The sequence below is a fragment of the Hippocampus zosterae genome, chromosome 16 (assembly GCF_025434085.1).
Source record: "Hippocampus zosterae strain Florida chromosome 16, ASM2543408v3, whole genome shotgun sequence".
NCBI lineage: Eukaryota > Metazoa > Chordata > Actinopteri > Syngnathiformes > Syngnathidae > Hippocampus > Hippocampus zosterae.
The window spans coordinates 7582298-7603916 of NC_067466.1; the positions used below are offsets into that span (position 1 = coordinate 7582298).

General features: G+C 42.5%; 1 protein-coding gene across 1 annotated transcript; it reads left to right on the plus strand.

The window, feature by feature from the left end:
* The first annotated feature begins 16005 nt into the window (after nt 1-16005).
* rnft1 (ring finger protein, transmembrane 1) lies at nt 16006-21399 on the plus strand. Its single transcript, XM_052047940.1, is given in 10 exon segments — nt 16006-16339; nt 17061-17503; nt 18117-18193; nt 18293-18393; nt 18493-18646; nt 19776-19934; nt 20005-20070; nt 20212-20237; nt 20239-20308; nt 20567-21399. Coding segments are annotated over 10 exon segments (1257 nt in total). The 5' UTR covers nt 16006-16313; the 3' UTR covers nt 20702-21399.
* Nucleotides 21400-21619: the final 220 nt, after the last annotated feature.

Consider the following 21619-nt stretch of genomic DNA (forward strand, 5'->3'; position numbering starts at 1 on the left):
AAGAGCCATGTCTTTGCTCACTTTTTCATTATTTATCAATGAGTGTGAGAAGGCGTGATAAATATCCTTTTCATGTAGAATATACACAGTGCCGATGTCAGTGTCAGTCATTGAATCATGCTTCCCTCTCCTCCTGAGTCAATAACACTTCATATGTCCGTGTTGAAACAAACACGGGCACACATTTGCTCGTGTTTGTACTAACGAGGCTTTTGTGTTCGAGCCTCATAACGTCAAGGAGAAAATTAGATTTACAAAGTGCCTTTATTTGCTTATTTGCCCTTCAACAGCTGATTAGTCTCCCATGGCCAGCGGGTTTCATGCCAGGCTCATAGTATTTCAATTCAGAACGCATCCAGCTTTATCCTGGAGCCAAATAAGTGTCGGCCTGCAGTTGAAGTTTCAGCCCACAAGCGCACAACCATTTCTGTGCGCGGCAGAGGAGGTGCCTGGGGAAGGGAAGAGAAAAGGGGGGTAAAAAAAAAAAACACTGCATGCTCGGTGATTATGATGAAGAACGATCAAGAACAACAATGAGGCATCGCCTCAGGCGGGGAAAAAGTCTTCCGGTTTTGCCGACAATGAAATTAAAACAGACAAACTGGTCAGTGCAGAAGACTTGCTTTCTTTTCTCCATTTTCCACTTTGCTCAACAAAACAAGCAGCAAGGCAGGACTTCTGAGCCGAACTGAAGAGGCTGAAAGGCGCTATTTGGAATAGAAAAATTATTTGCCAGCTGATAGCTGACAGATGAGATTCAAATTGGACTGGATTATCCTTCGCTTAAAAATCAAGGCAAAGTACAAACCAAGCCTTGTTTTGACATGTTTGAAGCTTAAAATGTGGCAAAAGGTCAAAAGTTCAAGGGGCTGAATACTTTCCCAAGCCCCTATATACAGTACACTGGGTATTATCACAATGCTACTTTATACTTTTGGGAAGCTGTATTTCTTTTATTATTTTGGGTGAGGACAGTTATTCTCTAAGAGCACTCTTATTTTTTTTTAACTGTTCTCTTGCCCTTAGACCCCCGGCTGTGTTGGCTGAGACTGATGCTTTTTGCTGCACTTTTCATTTGCCAAGTAGCTTGGCACAGGAATAATTACCTGTCTCTATGATCAATTACCTGATTACTCACCAGAGACACACAAGACGTCAGAGAAGTGCTGGGGAGCATGCACGCACACATAACACTCCGCACGCTGTACAACATGAGGTCATAAGGAGACAAACACGTATACATACATTACATAAATATACTGAGATAGCACTCCGTGTCTTGCAAATCAATGCGGGCAAAATCGAACAAACACACACACACACACACACACACACACACACACACACACGAGAGCGGCAGTGAGATCAGAGTCAAGGACACATTGACTGGCGGGCCGCTGAAAAACAAAAAGATCATTAAGAACAATCCCTGACCTATATCACTGCAAGAAAGTCTCCCTGTGCAGGGTAAAATAATTTAAATTACCCTGCTAAGATGATAAATGTCACCTGAGGAGCAAATCAGCTTTGAACAAAGAGTACGTGACATCATTCTGCGATAGCCAGAGATTGTCCCTGAATGAACAGGTGACATCACATCACAGTGGGTTTCAATGTAACGCAGAGCTACATGGTTTAGAAATTTAAAAACCCATCACAAGAGCGTGCTGTAAAAATTGTAATTGTATTATATTTTTTTGGTGGGGGCGGTGACGCAAATGATGAGAAAACATGTTTTATAGTAAATAGTATTTGTTTGAGTGGCGCCACACAGCATGCTTAATTTACAAAGGTAAAATGACGTACAATGGTGTACTCTTTTAAATGTACAAATACACACACACACACACACACACACACAGTAATCCCTCGTTAATTCAAAAAGAACCAGTTAACTCATTCAGGACTAGCCAATTCTGGACCAATTCTGAAAAGACGTTTAAATACGGCTTTGGGAGTGAATGAGTTAAAGGTGAAATCCGTGAAGTAGTGAGCTTTATATTTTAAAGTTATTATACAATACTGAACTATGTATACAATGAAACCAAAGACCAAAACCTGTTTTCGGGCCCCCCCCCCAAAAAATGTTTTCAACAAATAACTATAATAGTTTTTGGAAATACTGTACTGTAAAATAATATTGCTTGAGCGCGTCCTCAGGTGCCTTTGAACGTTCCGTCGACATTGAATTTATGTACAAAGATAAGGTGCGGAGACTGTTCACGTTGGTTAGTGCCTTAGCCAATCAGGATGCAAATCGCAATTCACTGTATAAAAGCATGAAAAAAACTGCACTAAAAAAATCCGTGAAACAGCGAAGCCACGGAAAGTGAATCGTGGTAGAGCGAGGGATCACTGTGTGTATGTATATAAATATATATATATGTTCTGACAAATCCTAAGCTTCTGACCGTTTTTTTCCCCTCCGAGTATTTTGTGCGTGTTTGAGCACGGGTCATTTACTGTTGGAGCACTCATGACAGGCGGTACGAAGTTTTCTGATGATGGACAGCACGCTTTAAGCCTTTGATATCTTGGAGGTGTCATTGAACACGACAGATTCAAGATGCTCTGTGCTGGATGTAGCAAAGCGGTACCAGAATATACTGTAACAACCCTGCTCCATGTTTCACAGTCGGTACAGCGTTTTTTTTTTCTTTGTATGCTTAATTTTACATGTGTAAGCAGAGAGCTAATGTAATGTATTTATCAGAATATGGTGGAGTTTGTCATTTTTGTGGATGGCTGGATTATCAAAAGAGCTGCAAGTGTGTTTGATTATTTAAAAATATGTCCCACCCAATACTGTAGTCCTTCTTTCGGTATTTGTTCTTGACCGGGATGTGCCAGTCGCAGATGTATGACTGGCACCAGATGGATGATGTTGGGCGTGACCATGACAACCCACGCCGGTTGACCTTCAACAACTCCTTGTTGAGAAATTGGCTGCCATCTGGGAGCAAAATGAGACCAGGCTAGTGACCAGCATGAGGCGGATGTGCCAAGCTGTACAAAATCTTCCACACCCAACTGAAAGTCGCTGACAGTGTGCAATGAGAAGTGTCAAATTGGTCAATACTGTACGCCCCCCCCACACTATAACCATGTGTGTGAAGACACTATGCCAATACATTCAAATAATTTAAAAAGAAAACTTTGATTTATTTGTCCAGTGCATGGTTTCTGGGCATTTTTCCCCCCAAACAGCGCACAAGTCAATATCCTTATGGGGGGAAAAATGCTATGTTTGTAACATTCAGCCAAGTACGTTCCAAGGTACTCACAAACGTGTATTTAAATACATTCAAACGTATGTGCAACATGTTCAAAAGTACTCACAATTACAGTCCAACATACTGGTATCTGCCAGTCAAAAACCTTTCCTTCACTTCGGCAGTCCCTCGCTTCCGTATGCTCTTCTCATCCATCATGCAACTCAAAAGAAAAAGTGAATATCAACAGGATGTCATTGCAAGGGATTTCTAATGATGCAACACCGATTGTCAAAGGCAAACAAGGCAAAGCAAGGCTTTATTTATACCTGAATTGCGCATTTCATGCACAAGGTAACTCAATGTCCTTTACATTGTTACAAAACATTTAAAGTCTGCCGACCTCTGAACTTTACTGAGTTATATTCCATAAATATGCAGGACCTAAGCCCTTCACTGGTTTATACAATAAATCTATTGTAAAGTAACTGGGAGCCATTGAAAAGTCTTCAGGATGGAGTACTAAATTTCATCTGGGAATTGAGGCCTTGTACAATAAAATAAAATAAATAAATACTTTTTTTTAACTCACTTGAGCCGCCCCACATCAATGCGACGAATTGAAAAAAAAAGTTTTTTGAGCCCCTGTCATTCCTGCACACTTTGAATCAGCATTTTGTTTCACGCCTCCTTTCGGTGCCCAAGACTATTAGACAAAGACTGAGTGACAGAAAAAAAATGATATCCTAATATTCCTCGATAGTGCTCTCTCACTGGAGATGCCACATTAACATAAAACATGCAATTTTAAATCCCCCATTTAGACTCAACTTCAATGCGAATCACTAAACGCACTAAAGTGAGCTAGCGCTGCCCTCTGAGGCTCTCTCTCACAGATATACAGAGGTAATGATCTAGAAGTTCTCCAGCCATTGACCTTTTTCCAGTCCCTGCACGTGTCATTGCAAATAACAACAAAGTGGTGACTTGGCAGGGAGACCAGACCAGGCATTGGAGAGGGCTCAGCAGAATGCGGCACGTGAAGAAAGTTCAAATACAGGGACGTGGGAGTGGGGAATGAATGAGCAGTGGAAAGCTTCCCATTGTTTTCTCCATATCGTACTTCAACATGTCTGTGACATGCTTTAAAGTTGACATCAGCTGCATGCGGTTTGTCATTGCGACGTAGGATCGTGATTCATTCGTCAACTATGTGCTGAGGAAAATTTGACCGATGGTAACAATGCTCAACGTCTAAAATATCACTTGCCGTTCTCAAAGGAGTTGAGGAATAAACTGTTTCCGATTTATTTTTGGAGAAACTCCAAAGTAGTTAACAACTGGAATTGTAACACGTTCAAGCACATTTGGTGGAGAAATAGCTTTGTGAACTGAAGCTTTTCACACGCTTTCAAACTTAAAGCTGGAAAGAGACTGTGGACAAGTTTGCCATGAGTGGAGAATCTGAGAAGAATCCATCCGTCTGCTTCATTGTTTAAATGTGGATTTAGATTGCTCTCAGGATGATATCGACCTCGTCACAAGCCAAAATGCAGCCAGAAAATTGATCAAATCTACTTTGCGGAAGAGTCCGAAACCATTTTTTATGAGCAAACAAAAAACTTATTTTTTCCTCAGTCCATTTATTGGATTTGGTTGAGCACTGTTGCATTTCACCTCCATTTGCAAACTGATACAGCAAAATTTACTACATACCGTATTGGCCCGAATATAAGACGGTAATAAGACTGAAAAAGTGGGGGTTGTCTTATATTCGGGGTCTAGACATTATACCCATTAACGACGCTAGGTGGCGCCAGATATCATTGAAGCGAATGCTGAACTTGACTCCCCAGGCCAAAGTGAATCTCTGTCACGAAGAAGAAAAATAAAAAATAGCAGTAAAAAACAAAAGAGAAGAAAATAATAGAAGAGATAACAGAAAACGGAGAAACATAGCGACAATCTGGAGAAAAGTGGGTCGAAGATCGGCCAGGTTAACCGGCAGCTGAGGAGAAGTTATGATGTCATTTACATTTCAAAAACCAGAAGCCATTTATTTACGAATGCGATTGCACTTTGGTTTACATATTTAAATGTTCAGATATTAAGATTTGAATGAGGCAAAATAACATGCTTTTTCTCTCAAATATATAGTTAGAATCATTTGTTTCAGATGTACTGTAATTATTTTCTGTATGAAAATTTATTTGGTGTTCAAAGTCTTTTTTCAAACTTGAGTCTTGAAAAAGAGGGGGTCCTTTTATAATCAGGGCCGTCTTATATTCGGGCCAATATCGTATATCAACTAAACCACTAAAATCAAATTACGTTACAACCATTGCAAGCTTATTTTAAAAAACGGCAACACATGTTGACCCAAATAAACAAAGTCCAATATGTCTCAAGTAAATTAAAAACTGGGCAGCTTCAACAGATTCTGAAGAATGACTGGGAAGAAAGCCTGCCGCCATATTTATAGAATTTTATTTCTTTATTTGCCAATAGTCTTTTCCGCTTACTGATCATCGAAACATATTTTTGTTACCTCCCAGGATAACACAAAGAAATGCCTGCCCATCTGGAGAGCGCTTTGTGGTTGTCAAAAGCTTGGAGAGTGGGTGGACACTATCATGGCTCACTACGTAGTAATTACTAGTCTTTCTTTCACTTCTAAGCCTCTTACTAATCTACCTTTCAGTTGCGGGTGTGTCCTGACAGCTCTTGTGATCGCAGCGGGGCAATTTCTCCTTGCCTGCTGCTGTATAATTTCAATTCCCATTCTTGAAGCTGTTCTCTCGCATTTTAAAGTGTTCACTTCATGTGTGCATTGCAGCGCATTAACCAGACCCCCCCTCCGATCCCTTCGTACTCCTCATATTCTCCAATAACCAACCTCGCTGTGAGAGTGGCGCACGTGTTTTAGTGTGACTCAGATAATCGTCAAGGTAGTAGTGTGATACTAATGGAGGCTCTGCACGCGGACAGCGTGAGTCATTTCTTTCCCACTGTGAAGGAGGCGATGCTTGATTATATAGATCCACTCAGGGTGAAAAGGTGCGGCCATATGCCTTTTCTGGGAGCCTTCCACTTGCTGATTCCTGACGATGCGAGATGCAGTGAGAAACTGCCACTGGGATGGTGAAAGTGAGGACAGAAGAGTAGAAAAAAACAAGAGAAAAGAGAATAAAAGCAAAAAGGGGAAGGAAAAAGAGAAAAAAAAGAAGAGTACAGGGAGGGGTGACACCAGGGAGGGTGCAGACACGCCGTGATGAAATGAGATGAGCCCCACCTTGCGGCTTGGTAAATGGTTGCTCGCGGTGGTTGAATTAATGGGATGGATGTGAATCAAGACAAATAACTGCAAACAGTGCTTCCTCATCCACGATTGTTTTCACTATGAGGACTTGACAACCGAGCCGGTGTTGATCTCTGCGGGACACCGACACCCGCTTGCCTCCCCCTAGGTCAGTCTTCAGTCACAGCAATCGCCTACTTTGCAAAGAGCAATTACTGCAACTGGGCCATCAACGTGCAGAAGTGAGCGGATAGCAGGAGTGTGCGTCCGCTGGGGAAGGAGACACAAGAGCGGGTAGGCTGAATGATTGCACAAGCCGGCGATATAAACAACACATGCAGATTCCCCCAACCGACACTGTTGCTTCTGCCTGATTATTTAACAGGAGCAACTGGAAGTGGTTGACATGGTTTCATGGGCTTTGTGCAGTGTGCACTCCTCAATTATAGATGGGGGGGAAAAGTGACACTGTGACAGCTGTAGCTCTCAGGGGGTCAGCGAGAGCGAAGGAGGGGAAAGCGAGGGAGCCACTCGCCCCTCCTTTAGTGGGAAGACAGGAGACAGTGTTTGACAAAGAAGTGACACGCAGAAAAACACATATCAAACAACAAAATACATGCCCAACCGCACACATCCTCTGTCTCCTTGTTAAATTAAATATGCTCTGAAAATGACAAGCGGGTGGCGGTAATGAGGAAATTATTCAGAATCTTTGACATGCTTTAAATCAGATTATGTTCCTCCCCTGCTTCACCATGCCCGGTCTAAAAGACGCAGAGTGATCCACTCCTTGCTTCAGGCACACTGCCGCCTACTCACACGCTCACAGACCCAGACAACGCTTTCAGTGATATAGGTACCAAGAAAAAAGCTCCAGTAAGACACAGGCGGGCAAGGAGAGGTGAATTATCTGCAGCTCACTCACTCTCTCCCTCTGCAAAGCGAAACAGTGGGCCCTGACCTGCTGCCATCTTGGAGAATCATCACATCCAAAGCTGGAGCCCCGAGTACAGGCCATGAGCCAAAAGAGCATGACTCACTGCCAGCTGGCCTGGCAAATAAAATGCACGGACAACTGCGGTCAGAAATTTACATACAGGCACCATGTGCATGAATGTCATCTGAATGCGGGGCTTTTAATGATACATTTATTTAGATTAGCCTTCGTGTTTGCTGCTGCCTGTCACTTCGACGACAACTAAGTTGCTACGAGAGAACGAATGATGTGAATGAAGAGAAGGAATGTTGAATCAGACCATTCAATGTTGCATTGCATGGCAACATTTCGCCATTCAATGCTGCCTGGCAGTCATTGCAGATTTGGAAAAAAAAACTAGCCAAAGTTTACACTGTAAGGCGTGATGCCCGATTTGGATTTTATGTTACACATATATGTATTTTTATATTTATGTTTTCACATACTCGTTGACATGACAAAAACAAAGGTGACTTCTAACAACGCAAAGTGTCCATGATATGACACACATGCGCACAAAGCACGACGTCAAGTGACGTGCGCCAAAAAAAATAAAAAATACATCCCATAGTGCAATGTTGATGGAATTAAAGATGGACCCGTGTGGGTCTCATTTTTTCAATAGTGAGGTGGGAGGAGGTAGAAATATTTTGAAGATAGGAAGCAAAGCTCCTCAATCTCTGGATTTAATGGAGAAATCTACTAAACATGACCTCACGTCATTGCCGCACATTATAAATCTACCGTCTGCGTGGCTGAATTAATAACATGACCACAAATATCCACTTGCTTCACGTTTCAAGTGGGACTCATTGAAATTCTAATGCAACGACAACAACAGTTAATCAAAACAACTGCAGTTTCACGGACAATGTCAGGAGGCTCTCGACACTTGAGCGCACCCCCCACCCCCATGGGAAGCGAATATTGGAGTTTTGATGATGCCCAAGTCTGATTTGTGCGGATGACGCATTACACACATCCCTAAAGAGATTTTTATCTCCATGCGCTGAGAGAGCGTGAGCGAGACCGTAACCCCCGTTTTCAAAATCAACACCTTGAACTTAATTGGACTGAAATTCACAGCTACCCACACGGACAAACCAAATGCTTTGTGGGTAAAAGTTTTATGGTCACAATGACAGAAGTACATTGGTAATACTTAATATGAGCCGGGTGGTGGCATCATGCTCTCGGGCAAATTATGTGGAGAGACCTAAAATGATATTCTGGGTTGTTGTTGTAAAGCGTTTCCTCTCCTGTATTCCTCCTCTCTATTACTTATACACCGGGAGTAGAGGCCTTAGTTTAGCTATCAGGACTCTTATCCTAAGAATGGCATTTTTACTCGGGGGGGGGGGGCCCATGCAAGTTATGTGACTATAAAGGTTCATGCATACTTGAGCGGTCGTTGACCAAAATACAGATACAGGAGAATGTAAATGTATAAGCGGCAAGAAGCTTATCTTGCGATGTCGAGAGGAGGTTCTGCATACAATGATCTTGTGCCACGATGTATGTTAATGTATGGAAATTAACATCAGCGGGTGCATAAATGAGAGCTTAAAATGTGTGTTTGGTGATACACTGTATGTGGTAAGTGCGTGTGTTGGATCGTCTTCGTTGGATGTGGGTGTTGTCATACATGTCGTGTCATAGCATCAATCCAAATTCCATATTCTCATTTGTGTGATTGTTTTTTTCGTAAAAACATCACATATGTCTAATTCAGGAAGGAGCACGCCCGGGTGATTGGTCCCGAAGACAACGGGGGAGGTACGACAGCCGAGGCCTGTGATTATGTACACAGCAAAAGTTAATACGCTATGTCATCAAATTGCGTCAAGGTAAATAGTCTACATCATAGGTGTCAAACTCAAGGCACGGGGGCCAGATCTGGCCCGCCACATCATTTTATGTGGTCCGCAAAGGCAAATCAAACATGTTGACTTCTATGAAGCTTACTAAAATGTTTACCAAAATGTAAAATGATCATATGTAATAAATAAGAGATATATTTTAAGCATTTTTTTGCGACCAAACCTCTCATTCCATTAACTTAAACAATCGTTGAATAAACCGTTATTATTGACTTTTTCTATACAGTTTCAGTCATAACAGTCCTCCAGGGGAAACGGTAACCAAAACGTGACCCACAACAAAAATGAGTTTGACACCCCTAGTCTACATTATCAATAAAGGAGCGAAATGGAAAGGAGACTTAGACTGACCGGAAAAAAGCAGCCACAGGCGATTAGACTGATTTCACACACAAATGCATAAATACATATACAGTATATACACTCACATTAAAAATATCTCTATCATTTGAATTACAGTCAAGGTGTGACAAAACCCCCGTTGCACGCCAATCTCAGGAGACGCCGCCATTAATGTCTTAAGAGTTTGCAGTTGTTCAACACTTTGTTACTTTCTAAAGGACCACAAGCAAACGTGTATAATTTGAGGACAGATATGCGCGATTACGTCATGTTTTCATACGTATCCAGCTGGCGAGATGAATGATTGTCAACAGCTGTCCAATATTGTAGATGCTTGGGGGGGAAAAACATGGTATGAGACAGATATGGACACAGTTTGAAGATGGACCCGCCCCCCCAAAAAAAATTTTTATTCATGCGCACAGACAATATTGAGCACCTTTCTTCCATGTGGCATTATTCAAAGAGTCGCCATCTTCCGCCCTGAAGTCATCTTTGTGTCTTTCCCTGCAGTCGCAGGTGGAGCTGGAGGTCATTTATCACATTAACATTTTTGCGATCCTGTGACAACAGACTGTAGGAGCAAGGGCAGAGACATATTTTATGTGTCTCGACTTCACGTGAAGCATAAAGGGTGTTTTGTCGAAGAACGGAAGGCTTTGCAAGGTTAGTGCCCACTTTAAGGGCCTCAACCTTTGGAGTAACTCTCGCTTTGCATGAACTGCGCTTCCAATGAGCTTTTACTACCCATTTAAACTTCAATGAATGTTACAGTGATATTATACAACCAAATGATGTCAGACCCTCCTCCATTCTTCAGCCTCTACTTACTGTAAATAGCAAGCGACCTGAAGGGGAAAGGCTTGTAATAATGCCGGTTTTACATGATAATCAAAAATAGTCCATGGTGTTGTGATGGGCTATTTTGTTTCCTTGCACAACCACCGCACACAAATGTTTATACGGGTAAAATGTCGACCCAGTTCGCAAGTTGATGAGCTGCATAAAAATGAAGCGCTTCTGAGTTTTCATTTTGTGCAGGAAACAGTGTGCACCGTTTATGGGCAATCCAAAAGACGTGTAGGGGGGAAAAAGGAAACAGCGGGCTATCTGTGTTAAAAACCCTCGACGCTACCTGGACAGCTGTTTGATTCTACACTGCACCGAACTCCCGCCATGATTAATTGTAATTAGCTTTTGGCAATCAACACAAGATGATCTGCTTAATGACTGGGGAAAACAAATTGTATCCATCCTCCTTGTGGAGGAGCTTTAGAGTGATCAAACACACAGCATCATTAAGGATCCTGCATTACAAATTAGTGCCGAAGATAATCAAGTTGAGGTGGAGGTTAGGCCCAGTGGGACAGGAGCTTTTTGAACAACATATTCAATTATTAAAGATGTGTAAACACAGTTTTTAAAAAAGTATTTAGTTTGTTTCCCACATATCTTTGTGGTTTGCCGTTCATCTCTTTACTAACTTTAATCTATGTTTTGGTTCTTGGATGGCGGCCCGGTGATCCAGTGGTTGGCGTGTCAACCTCACAGTGCAGAGGTACTGGGTTCAATTCCAGCTCCGGCCTCCCTGTGTGAAGTTTGCATGTTCTACCCGGGCGTGCGTGGGTTTTCTCCAGGTACTCCGGTTTCCTCCCACATTCCAAAAACATGCATGGCAGGCTGATTGAACATCCTAAATCACAGGTGTCAAAGTCAAGGCCCAGGGGCGAGATCTGGCCCGCCACACCATTTTATGTGGCCCGTGAAAGAAAATCAAGCATGTCAATTTCCATGATGCTTGCCAAAGTCTGAACCAAAATTTCAAATTGTCACATATAATCCACAATAACAGTCCTTATTCTTGACTTCTGATTTTAAAACTAGTTATTCATCAATTTGTGGTGCGCTGAGTATGTAAAATGTGGAGGGGATTAAACATGTATATGGTTTCCCAAAATTCATACCGGACCTCCAAGGGAAACCCAAACTACAATGTGGCCCGTGGCAAAAACGAGTATGACACCCCTGTTTGAGCGCGAATGGTTGTTCGTCTCTGTGTGCCCTGCGATTGGTTGGCAACCAGTTCAGGGTGTCCCCCGCCTACTGCCCGAAGACAGATGGATCGCCTGCAGCACCCACCACGACCCTTGTGAGGATAAAGCGGATTGGAAAATGTATGAATGGTTCCTGGACTTCTGCTGAGTGGAAAGTGTCACGATTGATATCCCAAAAAAAAAAAAAAAAATTTAATTAAAAAAAAATATAGTATAGTCCTGTGCTATCTAGAAGTGTGATGTGAAACACTCATTTTCAATCAGATTAGGAACAGGGATGTTCCCCAAAGTCACTTGCACGCCAATACGGCAATAAAGCCACTTTCTTGCTGCACTGGCTTGACAGCTGGGTGTTAAATGTACCTTGTTATCATGATTTAAAGCAAAGGTTGGAGGATGCCGCGCACCTCGCAGGACCTTGGAATAGATGGGAACCGTGTAGGAGAGAGTGTGAGGGAGCGATGCACAACGCACACCTACACACCGGGTATACAGAGAGTGTATATCAGACAGAGCACAGCCTCATTTGCATTCTCCACAGACGCAGAGCGGAGGCATCAACCATCGCCACCGCCACCGTGCCCCAAGGGACCTGCTGCTGCTGCTGCTACTCTCATCCTCAAAGAGGAGACGCCCAAGCTGTTTTTGCTGATGAGCAAGCACGATGGGACTAAACGCAAACACAAAGATGAATAAGGACAACTGGAAAATATGTTTAGATTGAAAACTGATTATTCTTGTAGCTCACTATCTGGATATATTGACATCAGTGTGATGAAGGTTTTTATATGGTCTACTTATTGCTTTTTTTAGTATAATATTATGTGTACATATCCAGAGCATTTTTTAAAGTCAACTATGAAAATGCATCTAAATCCAGATGATTCTAATGTGTGCTGCCACTTGACAAAATAAAATTGAGTCATTTCAACACACCATTCCCCCCGTGTAACTAATGGGTCTCTTCAGGACGTTCCGAATGGTGATAGCAAGCCCCACCCCCCCTCCCTCTCAGTCATAAAAAGGGCACCCCACATAACAAAACTCACCAGCCCGCCACATCATGTTCCAGTACTTTTAGTCAAGGGAGGGAGGGGAGGAAAAATGGAAAAGCATTCTAGCCTGTTGTGTATCAGATCCAGATTACAATATCTGTGAAATAAAAGGCAAGAATGGATAATGTTTTCATAGTCAGACTATTGTTTAAAAATCAAGACTCCTAAAGGTGACTGCACTTTTAAACGGCAGAATCTGGCAAAAACTGTCCCAGTTTTCTTGAGCAACAGATTATGGTTTTTCAATTAATGATGCTCGGTGATCTCAAACAAACAGATAAGCCAGTTATTAAATATGCTTTCTATACTAGCAGATAAATTGAAAAATGATCAAAAGGACCCAATGGGGCTCACAAAAAAAAAAAAAAAATCATTTTCTGCTCGGCTCCCGTGTTCATGTCGATTGTTTTTTCTTACTTGTCTGGCCTGACCGATTCAGACTACCCTTTTCATTTTGTTCAACCTTTAACCAAGCATTTGTTGTCTGCTACATTTTATTTCAAAATGTACGGTGCATTCCACCTGACAAAGTGCAGACCCCGCTTAAGAACTCGATGCGCAAGGTCAAACAGTAAAGTCCAGAGTGATAAGGTGAAAACACTGCAGAGCGGCCCCGGATGTAGGAAGGTATTCGGTTAAGTCTTGGCACTAAAAAACACACAGTAGCGTGGTGTCAGATGCCAAGCACAGTTGCGAATGCTCCCATTTCTGCAACCTCCCGCTGGGCCGAACAATATTCGTGTGCTGCTGTAATTAAACACGGACCACCAGTACACGCACGTACACACGCGCGTGCTAATTGCAGGCAGGGGGCATTCTAATCATTATGAGCTAAATTAAAGCAATCAATTGAAAGGGGAGACCAGCAGCAAGGAATCCATTTGTGGTCTCCCCCCCCCCAGCACACAGACATGTGTCATCCATTTAATCGCACAAAACCCTTTCCTATTTAGGACATAAGCACCCCTTTAAATCACTTTGACAATCAACTAGTGGCACGCACACAAAAACCAAACAAACAAATAAATGTCAGCCAACAAAAAGCCCTTGGCTGACGCATGAACGCATCAGCGTGCACATCTGCAAGGCATTTCCTTTCCTCTGCTTTCTCAGACGAAGCCGAATGTTCTTAAAAGCGGGGCAGGTAATGTCCTGTTTTTTTTCCAACATCTGCCTCTGCAATCATAGAGTCAAGTTTTAAGGGAACGCGAGAGTGCGAGTGGATTCACTTCCAACATTGCTGGCATTTTTTAGTAAGTACAGTACATCGGGCTCCATGTCACCATGGAGCCCGATCACTTGCTCTCTTCCACTCTCACCCAGCCAGGCCAACTCAGGGAAGTGCTAGCTCCTGAATAATACAGGCCTGCTAAAGTCACAACAACCCTGTGCTCGGGATTTATTAGGAATGGCCCGGCAGCACTGGCTTGTGGCGTTTGACCAGCGGAGGAGGGAACAAAAGCAGCTCCGGCAGGGAACAGAATATTAAAGGGGCTCTATATCCTTAAACTGTGTCGCTATTGGAAGCCATTACCCCAAAATATTCAATTCACTCCCCGAAGGCACGCATTTGACATTGTGACAGTGAAATCAATGTTTCGGGTCATGAACTTTAAGTTGAGGAACAGGATATGAGCGGTGATGGGAGAGTAAGGAGAAAGGGAACGTCCTCACGAATAAAATAACCTCAATCCAGCCTGTAAAGACTGATCGCATGAACAACAAGTGAGAAGAGGCGTTTTTCTTTCCTTCTCTCTGAATCACTTCTGTTGAAATGAAAGAGAAAAGGAGGACAACTCAACTTGCCTTTGGACTGGCAACAAACCGGTTTATATGTGGCTTCGGGCCCTGAACATGAAGTCAGGCAAATGTTCATTTTGAAATGAAATGTTTACCAACTGTGTACTCTGAGGGTCTTCACTTTTCCATTATTACCGCCAGCAATGTTGTTGGCACGAATTCACCTCATCTATGACTGCCAATTAGCACAAAATTACAACGGGACAAAAAAAAAAAGTCATCTTTCATCCTACATGCACGATGACGTAATAAGCCTTCACCAGTGCTCATATTTCGTTTTAGCATCGGAGATTGAAGATGGATCAATTCCATTTGTTGAGCTGCTTTCCTGACGTTATCATAAGGCGCCACCTCCTGGATGATGAAAATCTTTTTCAGCGAACGTGGGAACAGGTTTTAAAACGTCGTTTACATACGGTATACACTTGGAAAAAGGGCTAGTTTGCATCTTTTTCTAAACTGGAATCATTTCTTTCCCCACTCAAAAATCGACGTGCATGACCGACATTATGACAAGCTGTTATTTTTGCCAAATGCAACTATTAAAAAAAAGCAAAGGCTATAAATATATTTAGTCTCTTGGGTTTCTATTATTTATTTGTACACATTTGCATTTAAATTCAATTTTAGAACAAAGCGTTAAAACCAAATATGAGGGAAATGAATTAAGCACAAGAAATACTTTCTGGATAGACTGTATGTATTTAAGTGCAACTTTCCAAATTTTTTATGGCATCATTTTTTTTTTTGTGAGACACTTAACAGACAGGCGACACAGTGATCGACTGGTTAGCACGTCCACCTCACATTGCAGAGGTCATGAATTTGATTCCAGGCCTCGGCCTTCCTGTGTCGATTTCTCTTCATGCCTGTGTAGGTATTCTACGGGTACTCCTATTTGCTCCCACATTCCAAAAACCTGCTCGGCAGGTTAATTGATCACTTTAATAAATTGTTCACAAGTGCAATTGTAAGTAAATGGTTGTTTGTCTATGTGTGTTCTGCGATTGGCTGGCGGTTCAGGGTGTACCCAGCCAGCTGGAATAGGCTACAGTACGCCCGTGATTCTCGTAAGGACAAGCGGATCAGATAAGGGATGGACTTAAAATACACTGGTTCTATATTTTTGTATTGAATAATATTTTGATGAAATATATTTGTACAACACATAAATGGAAACGCTGGGATAGTTTACACAGCACACAAAGGACAATTTTTATTCCTTCAACATCACTCAGAAAACTATTTGGTGGATGAGCGTCACTGAATGAACGACGATTAGAGAACTGGATGAATCAAAATTTGCAACAAAGAACCGGTTGAACCTGTTTAACTTGTCTCCCCGAGTTCTTCCCGTTCAACGAGAAACCATCTTAACCATTATTTCTCTCGTTTTTACATCTAGAACAAACTCGGTTCAAACAAAAGCAAAGTGAAGACTTTCAAACCCACCGGGTTATCATTTGCTTCAAGAGTGTCACGTTTGAAATTACAACACATTGCAGGTATACAAATACGACGCTAGGTGGCGATAATGCGACATTTGACAACAAAACAACACAGAGGAAGCTTGTTGTGACGTCAACTGGAGGTTTATAGCTGAGCTAGAAAGTCAACATCTTTAGTGCATTTCTTTTTGCTTTTGTTTCGTTTGGCGTTTTGGTCGAGTTGATTAAATGGCGACTAAAAGATTACCATGAAACTCCGGTTGCAGAATGACAGGTAAGTGAATGCACTCGAAGCTTTTCACAAAACATCTGCGCGCTACTGCTAATGACATTTCACTGTCGCCAGCTCGCGAACTCTTGTGTTGTTATTTTCCCTGAATTAAAGGAATTACGAGTCTTCATAACTTGTGTTTGAAGAGGAGCAGGCCTTGTGGTGCCTTAAATTCAAAAGGAGCTCGGTTTAAAGTAGCCAGATTATGTGCGATTGTTAATCTTGTGTAACAACATGGCTGCTTTTAAATGTACAATGTTCTGTTTCAAGACATTCTTTCATAATTATAATAGAACGAGGCCACTACTTTCTTATAATTCATTGATCTTTAAAGACTACATATTCCGTTGCAATTCCCTCACGCCTGACAATTGTGGCCAATCCTCCCCCCCCCCCCCAAAACAACAACAAAACAAGAAGTATTGTACACTTCACACACCCTTCTCTTGTATTGCTGAAATCAGTTAGTTTTCTTGAGGCGCTCTCATGCAAGTGAGGTCGTCCATGCTCCATTTCCTGCTGTGCCTAGGAGACGACCGCTTACATGACCATGATAACCGGGGGCTGGAGCCTAGGGTTCGTCATTTGCCTGGATCATTAAATGTAATAATGATTTCAGATGTCACTTATTGTGATCATAAAACAATCAAGAGAGAAAAAACAATTAATGTGCCAATGCTAGGACTCAATGTAAAATCTAAAAAGATTTCCCTTTTGTGTCCAGAAGAGCTGTGAAAGTGAGGGAGTCTCCTACTGTCATGCAGCCTAATTCCAGCCAGGAAGGCACTCATTTGAGAACTGGTTTGTCCCTTACTCTACAAGCAGAGCTTCCAAGCAGGACGACAGCCTCCGGTGCCGCAGGCACCATCCATTCCGATACCAATGAGTTGCGCGCAGCCCTGAGCGGCGGCGCGCCGGGCGAATCCGGCGGAGCCGCCTCGTCCAGGAGGTCCAGAATCAACCCTCACAGCCACTCTCATTCCCACGGACACACTCGCGGGCAGCGACAGCCCACCTCCGATGCCGACCCAACAGACTCCGCAGACCTGGACTCCGGAGAGCCCAGTTCCTCGCTTTCGGAGCTACGCTGCCTGTTTCGCTGGTTCCAAAAAAGTCTTCCTTTTCTCATCATATTAAGCGCTAAGCTGGTCTTCCAACATGCGCTAGGTAAGTGTAAACAGACTCACAGGCTGTACTCTGCAGCACCAACTGTAAAAGACCAACTTAATCTGACGCTCAAATTGCACCAACACCCTAAGCGACAAACAGCAGGGAGTGACAGCAACACAGAAGTAAACAATAATTCGTAGTTAATATAAATACAAAGTGTATAGTTGGCCCTGGGCTGACTCGTTCTTGCCATTGATTTGAATGACGTCCAATTATTTTGCTTATGTAATGATCGACCCACTTCTAACATTTATCCCATTTCATTGTTCCGCAGTTTTTCATTTATTTGTGTTTTTGGGAGCAGGCGCCCATCTGTCTCCAATTTCACTTTCGATGACGCCAAGTTCACATTAACGGTGTAAATCCCCTCAGCGTTTGTATTTCACTCGCATTGTCAGATATCTGATACGCATCTGGGTTGCATCTACATTTGGAAGAGGCCTGATTCAAGTCTAAATATATCCAACCCCGTGCGTTTTTTTTTTCTTTTTTGCGCCGCCATGCCAGATTTCTCAATCGTGCCACTTGAACCGTGCGGTGAAAATCCCGCTCTACGGTGACTAGCTGTTTCTATCCAATCGGCTTATGTAACAACATCTCTTTCTCAAAGGGCTTGCAGTTGGCGTAGGCCTCTTCACAACGTTTCTCTATGTCAATCAAAGCATCCAAACCCAAGTATTTCTTCAGGTAAGAGCCGGATAGTTACAAAAAAGAGTGAGTAGGAAAGCAGTCCTTTTGAGAATCATTGTCCTCTAAAGCATTTGGACTGTGCCCCCCCCCACTCAGGGTTGCCACGCCAAGTTGCATTGTGTGTGGCTGCTGCTGCTGTTGGTCTCCTCCACCCTCCTTCTCTACTACACTTTTCTCCCGCAGACGCTTTACAACTGGTAATGTACCGTAGGAGCAGCACACGGATTTTAAAAATGTTAAAACTGTTTACGCAAGTCAAGTATGTTTTGGACCCTAATTTAATTCGTGCCCCCCAGCCTTGTGTTCCTCAGTCCAACTTTTGAGCCACTGGGATTCTGGGAGGTCCTGTGGGCCGTTGGAATCACCAACTTTATCATCAAATTCCTCTGTATGGGGATCAAGTGCCTTCTCTTGCTGCTGCCCGCTTCGTTGCTCAACTATCGAGCACAGGTGAGAGCAAGTGACTTGGTTTGGAAAATGTCACATTAGGTGCGATTTGGCTGATGAACTCACGCACAAAGTCAGCTGGGATAGGACCAGTTCACCTGCAATTTTTTTTGTTTCCTTTTTGTCTCTCTTTTTTAAATTCTATTCATTTTTTTTGAGTGGGTTAGTGACCCAATTTATTTTTTCCTTTTAAGTTTACTATTGTATGATGAAGTAAGGTCAACTTGAATTTTCAAACAGCTTTTCGACCATCCTTCTTAATGTATGGCCGTACAGTGATATCAAAATAAATACATTTAAAACGAACCCCAACATTTCACGCAAGACATTTTAGCTAAAATTAGTGGTCAAATGCAAATTTATCACAGATGGCTTTATGTCCCGAAAAGGTATTTTTGACGCCATTTCAAAAAGGTCTTTACTCCCATCCCCCTCATCCCATTGTCATGTCATTTTTAAGTTTAACCTATAAAAGCTTGAGCTATATGGATTTTACCATGCGATGTAATTTGTTGCCATGTTTCATTAAAAAAAACAAGAACAATTCCTCCTGTTGCTGAACCAAATCCTTAATTGATAAATATTACTGCATCACATTTTAAGCAACCTGATGTGCTCTAGAAAAAAAATGAAGACTGATTTGGAATTTGAGAGCAAAAAATAATAAAAGTTGTATCGCTGTTGAAAAAAAAAGTAAAAATTTTGACTTACAATTACTTGCAAGTTACTTTTATAAATAGAAAATGTAGTGTTGGTTAGGTTCCGTTTTTAAAAAATTTCAATTTTAGCTGTCATTTCAGTATTTGTTGAACTATAACAACCTGGAAGAGAACAAGTGCTATCGAAAATGGATGGAATTATATTCTGCTGTTTCCATCAAGGCTCAGCGTGGATATTTTCTTTTTATGGTTCTTTCATCAAGTTTTGAAGGACAACAAAATGACTGATCCCTAAAATGTTCCCTTTGTCCTGCAGAAATTCAACTAATTGAAGGCCGCGTTTGTGCGAATCGTACGAGTTCCGACTGAAATATTCCCGTTGCAGCAGCGCAGGAGTGTAGTGGTTGACGTGCGCCACGAGATAACTATCGTACTCTAAAACTCTTGACTTGTAACGCGGCGATTGTGCGCAGGGACGCTGGCTGCTGCTGAGTGAGGAGCTGGCTCAGGTCTACCAGGCCGCCGCCCCCGCGCCGCTCTGGTTCCGCTACCTGGTCACCTACCAGGAAGCAGACGGTAACTCGGCGCTCACTGTGGGCGTTTTGCTGGCTCTGCTCTACCTCATACTGAAGGTATGACGCTTCTCAAAAATTAAATGACTACCAAATATCTTCTCAAAACTATTTGCTTGTACTCTTGCAGCTTTTGGGATTGTACGGGCAGTGCAAGTCTTTACTGAAAACTGTGAGGATTGTTCTTAAGAGCGAGGTCAGTTTGAACCCCCTGATGAAGTTTTGATTCACCCAAATGAAATATTCCTCATTTTTTGTTATTGCTTTCTGATTGATTGTCCTACCACTCACCTGTAATGCTGCTTGTCCTAACCGGGGTGTTTTTCTTGCCTTTCAGTATACAGGGACGGCAGCCACGAGGAGTCATGGAAGCCGGTGGTGTGTGTCCCATCTGCCAGGGAGAATACAGGGAGCCTCAATCTCTCATCTGTCAGGTAAAACATTTGTCAATTCTATCCTTTACTTAGGCTCTTGAGACGGATGGATTTTAACAACTGGGATTTGAATCCAGGTTGCCCCCAGAGTTCAATGCCAGCAGCGTTTCCCACGCTGGTATTTTATTGCACCACATGACTAGCATCACGAGATGGAACGTACTGTTACATTAAGACGCGGAAAAGTTGATTCCAGTTTGATTGTTGACAGCCCCAACGCGGAGACGTGTAATAAATTGTACCGCTGTGTCTGTGCAGCACATATTCTGTGACCAGTGCATCGCTCTGTGGTTCAACCGGGAGAAGAGCTGCCCCCTCTGCCGCACCGTGATCACAGAAAAAGTGTACAAGTGGAAGGACGGAGCCACATCGGCGCACCTGCAGATTTACTGATCGCACGCATTTGGGAGCATTGATGAATGTTACGTTATTTGATTGTTGAAATTTGTACAACACTGGTCAATGAATTTTCTGAGGCCACTTACTGTCATGAAATTTAAGTTGTAGTTTTCCCCTTATTGATATCTCAAAGTATATTCTACATTCCCAACCCCTTTTATTTTACTTTGTATATTATTTTCCTCATGGGCCTGCATGTTGAGCTTCTTTGAAATTATTCTTCTACTATAAATACAAGAACATATTTTTGGACAATTTGCTAGATTTCAGGTTTCACGAGCTGTGTGTAAATCTTTCCAGCTCTACGTTTGATCCTTTCATGTCGGCCGGAGGTTAGCGGATGTGCGCAGACCTCCGACCTGGAGTGATTGGTGAAGACGCATCTTTCATCTTGAAGGGTTAAATTTGAATCGTGGGGCTACTGGCAAATTGCACACTGCGATGCCCTTGGAAACGCTTCTACTAACACTCCAACAGCAGCCTGTATCAGGCGATGGGATAGGCACTGTATACGTGTAAGCTGGTGCTATTGCTATTTTTGCAGCTCAGCAAGATTTTACACACATTTTGGAATATGTTTTTACAGGAGATGATTTACAAACACCAAAGAATGAGAAATATATTTTATGTAATGGAAGAAAAAATGTCACCGTTCTTGTCCATGAACTAGCTTAATAAATTTGAGTGAGGTATATGTGTGGAGTTTGTTTGCTCTCCAGCAGTAACCAACCGAACCAGCGTGTCTTCTTGGACCTTAAGCTGGGCTATGTCGGAACGTCAAAATACATCTGACTTTTATCAAGAGTAACTTCATTTGATAACGTACCAAAAAGTGGTCTTGGAGTCAGCGGTGTCCAAACTCGGTCCTCGATGTTAGCTGTCGTGACTGTTCTCCATCTCTCCCCGCTGCAA